Genomic DNA, 3,848 nt, shown 5'->3' with positions numbered 1-3,848 from the left:
CCATTCCTCCTCCTGCTGCTGCTGTCTGTCTGTGTTTCCCACTGCCAGGGTACACAGATGATTTACCTTCTGCTGCCACTCTGCCACCAGCTATTACGTCAAACAATAGCTATATTGGTTGCAAAACCAAAAACCAAAAAACCATAAAAAAAAAAAAAGGTTTAATTTTTCTGAGGTGCCCGGGTTGAAAACTGTGTTGTCCCAGTTGTGTATTGGACACAATGTGGGCTGCACGACCGCTGTCTGGGACCTCCTGTTGTGTTTATTTACAGCCCTGGTATCACCGCTAGGTACCAGGGCTATTATGTCACGCTGCCTACCTGCTGCCACACTCACACTGCTCCTCCATACCTCCTCCTGCTGCTGCTGCTGCTGCTGTCTGTCTGTGTTTCCCACTGCCAGGGTACACAGATGATTTACCTTCTGCTGCCACTCTGCCACCAGCTATTACGTCAAACAATAGCTGCTCGCCTACTCCTCCATTCCTCCTCCTGCTGCTGCTGTCTGTCTGTGTTTCCCACTGCCAGGGTACACAGATGATTTACCTTCTGCTGCCACTCTGCCACCAGCTATTACGTCAAACAATAGCTATATTGGTTGCAAAACCAAAAACCAAAAAAAAAAAAAAAAAAAGGTTTAATTTTTCTGAGGTGCCCGGGTTGAAAACTGTGTTGTCCCAGTTGTGTATTGGACACAATGTGGGCTGCACGACCGCTGTCTGGGACCTCCTGTTGTGTTTATTTACAGCCCTGGTATCACCGCTAGGTACCAGGGCTATTATGTCACGCTGCCTACCTGCTGCCACACTCACACTGCTCCTCCATACCTCCTCCTGCTGCTGCTGCTGCTGTCTGTCTGTGTTTCCCACTGCCAGGGTACACAGATGATTTACCTTCTGCTGCCACTCTGCCACCAGCTATTACGTCAAACAATAGCTGCTCGCCTACTCCTCCATTCCTCCTCCTGCTGCTGCTGTCTGTCTGTGTTTCCCACTGCCAGGGTACACAGATGATTTACCTTCTGCTGCCACTCTGCCACCAGCTATTACGTCAAACAATAGCTATATTGGTTGCAAAACCAAAAACCAAAAAACCATAAAAAAAAAAAAAGGTTTAATTTTTCTGAGGTGCCCGGGTTGAAAACTGTGTTGTCCCAGTTGTGTATTGGACACAATGTGGGCTGCACGACCGCTGTCTGGGACCTCCTGTTGTGTTTATTTACAGCCCTGGTATCACCGCTAGGTACCAGGGCTATTATGTCACGGCGAGCTGCCTGCCTCATTGACTGCCTGCTGCCACACACTCATCCTCCTCCTCCTGCTGCTGAATTTACCTCCTGCTGTCTTTGTGTTTCCACTGCCAGGGAGCACATACAATGGCGCTTCCAACATGCGTGCGCCCACCAGATATTTGTTACGCTCAAAAATAGCTGCATTTCTTAAAAAAAAAAATTGAAAAGAGAAATACGTGAAGCAAGAAGCAAGAAGCAAGAAGCAAGAAGCAAGAAGCAAGAAGAAAGAAGAAGGAAGAAGAAAGAAGAAAGAAGAAAGAAGCAAGAAGCAAGAAGCAAGAAGAAAGAAGAAAGAAGAAAGAAGAAAGAAGAAAGAAGAAAGAAGCAAGAAGAAAGAAGAAAGAAGAAAGAAGAAAGAAGCAAGAAGCAAGAATAAAGAAGAAAGAAGAAAGAAGAAAGAAGAAGAAAGAAGAAAGAAGAAAGAAGAAAGAAGAAGAAAGAAGAAAGAAGAAGAAAGAAGAAAGAAGAAAGAAGAAAGAAGCAAGAAGAAAGAAGAAAGAAGAAAGAAGAAAGAAGAAAGAAGCAAGAAGAAAGAAGAAAGAAGAAAGAAGCAAGAAGCAAGAAGCAAGAAGCAAGAAGAAAGAAGAAAGAAGAAAGAAGAAAGAAGCAAGAAGAAAGAAGCAAGAAGAAAGAAGCAAGAAGAAAGAAGCAAGAAGAAAGAAGCAAGAAGAAAGAAGCAAGAAGAAAGAAGCAAGAAGAAAGAAGCAAGAAGAAAGAAGCAAGAAGAAAGAAGCAAGAAGAAAGAAGCAAGAAGAAAGAAGCAAGAAGAAGCAAGAAGAAGAAAGAAGAAGAAAGAAGAAGAAAGAAGAAGAAAGAAGAAGAAAGAAGAAGAAAGAAGAAGAAAGAAGAAGAAAGAAGCAAGAAGCAAGAAGCAAGAAGCAAGAAGCAAGAAGCAAGAAGCAAGAAGCAAGAAGCAAGAAGCAAGAAGCAAGAAGCAAGAAGCAAGAAGCAAGAAGCAAGAAGCAAGAAGAAGAAAGAAAGAAAGAAGCAAGAAGCAAGAAGCAAGAAGCAAGAAGCAAGAAGCAAGAAGCAAGAAGCAAGAAGCAAGAAGCAAGAAGCAAGAAGCAAGAAGAAGAAAGAAAGAAAGAAGCAAGAAGCAAGAAGCAAGAAGCAAGAAGCAAGAAGCAAGAAGCAAGAAGCAAGAAGCAAGAAGCAAGAAGCAAGAAGCAAGAAGCAAGAAGCAAGAAGCAAGAAGCAAGAAGCAAGAAGCAAGAAGCAAGAAAGAAGAAGAAAGAAGAAGAAAGAAGAAGAAAGAAGAAGAAAGAAGAAAGAAGAAAGAAGAAAGAAGAAGGAAGCAAGAAGCAAGAAGCAAGAAGCAAGAAGCAAGAAGCAAGAAGCAAGAAGCAAGAAGCAAGAAGCAAGAAGCAAGAAGCAAGAAGCAAGAAGCAAGAAGCAAGAAGCAAGAAGCAAGAAGCAAGAAGCAAGAAGCAAGAAGCAAGAAGCAAGAAGCAAGAAGCAAGAAGAAAGAAGAAAGAAGAAAGAAGAAAGAAGAAAGAAGAAAGAAGAAAGAAGAAAGAAGAAAGAAGAAAGAAGAAAGAAGAAGAAAGAAGAAGAAGAAAGAAGAAAGAAGAAAGAAGAAAGAATATACAGTAACACTACTGAACAAAATTAAGGACACAACTTCTCTTTCCACATTTTTTTTTAAAGGAACATCCCCACATAATCACTTGCTGTTGTTACTTGGAAAAAAAGAGGTTTCTTGCATCATTCACCCTCAAAACAAGTGTTGGAAGCTATTTAAGGCCAATTCGAATAGTCAGCTCGAATAGTCAGCTCGAATACCGACTCGAATAGTGAGCTCGAAGTCCGAAGTCGAATCGAATAGTAAAAATTATTCGACTCGAATATTCGAATAACCTCGAATAATTTACTATTCGAATTCGACCAAACTCGAATTTTAAAAAGGGGTATTTGAGCACCACTAATGGGCACTGCGACACAGGACAGGTAATGTATAAATGCACACCTGCACACTAGGGAACAGCGGAAGATTGGGACGCTGGATGGGCACTGCGACACAGGACAGGTAATGTATAAATGCACACATGCACACTAGGGAACAGCAGAAGATTGGGACGCTGGATGGGCACTGTGACACAGGACAGGTAATGTATAAATGCACACCTGCACAATAGGGAACAGCGGAAGATTGGGACGCTGGATGGGCACTGTGACACAGGACAGGTAATGTATAAATGCACACCTGCACAATAGGGAACAGCGGAAGATTGGGACGCTGGATGGGCACTGTGACACAGGACAGGTAATGTATAAATGCACACCTGCACACTAGGGAACAGCGGAAGATTGGGACGCTGGATGGGCACTGCAACACAGGACAGGTAATGTATAAATGCACACCTGCACACTAGGGAACAGCGGAAGATTGGGACGCTGGATGGGCACTGTGACACAGGACAGGTAATGTATAAATGCACACGTGCACACTAGGGAACAGCGGAAGATTGGGACGCTGGATGGGCACTGTGACACATGACAGGTAATGTATAAATGCACACCTGCACACTAGGGAACAGCGGAAGATTGGGACGCTGGAT

The 3,848-nt window shown here is 43.3% G+C and overlaps 1 protein-coding gene across 1 annotated transcript; it reads left to right on the top strand.

The window, feature by feature from the left end:
* Positions 1–1,447: 1,447 nt before the first annotated feature.
* Positions 1,448–2,866, top strand: LOC137543923 (uncharacterized; the record flags this gene model as incomplete). The annotated part of the gene is made up of 2 exons (XM_068264993.1): positions 1,448–1,618; positions 2,513–2,866. Coding segments are annotated over 2 exons (525 nt in total), but the record flags the coding sequence as incomplete, so codon positions are not given.
* Between the last annotated feature and the right edge of the window lie 982 nt (positions 2,867–3,848).

This window comes from Hyperolius riggenbachi, unplaced genomic scaffold (genome assembly GCF_040937935.1).
Source record: "Hyperolius riggenbachi isolate aHypRig1 unplaced genomic scaffold, aHypRig1.pri scaffold_477, whole genome shotgun sequence".
NCBI classification, from domain to species: domain Eukaryota; kingdom Metazoa; phylum Chordata; class Amphibia; order Anura; family Hyperoliidae; genus Hyperolius; species Hyperolius riggenbachi.
This window is presented reverse-complemented; position numbering and strand designations above follow the sequence as displayed.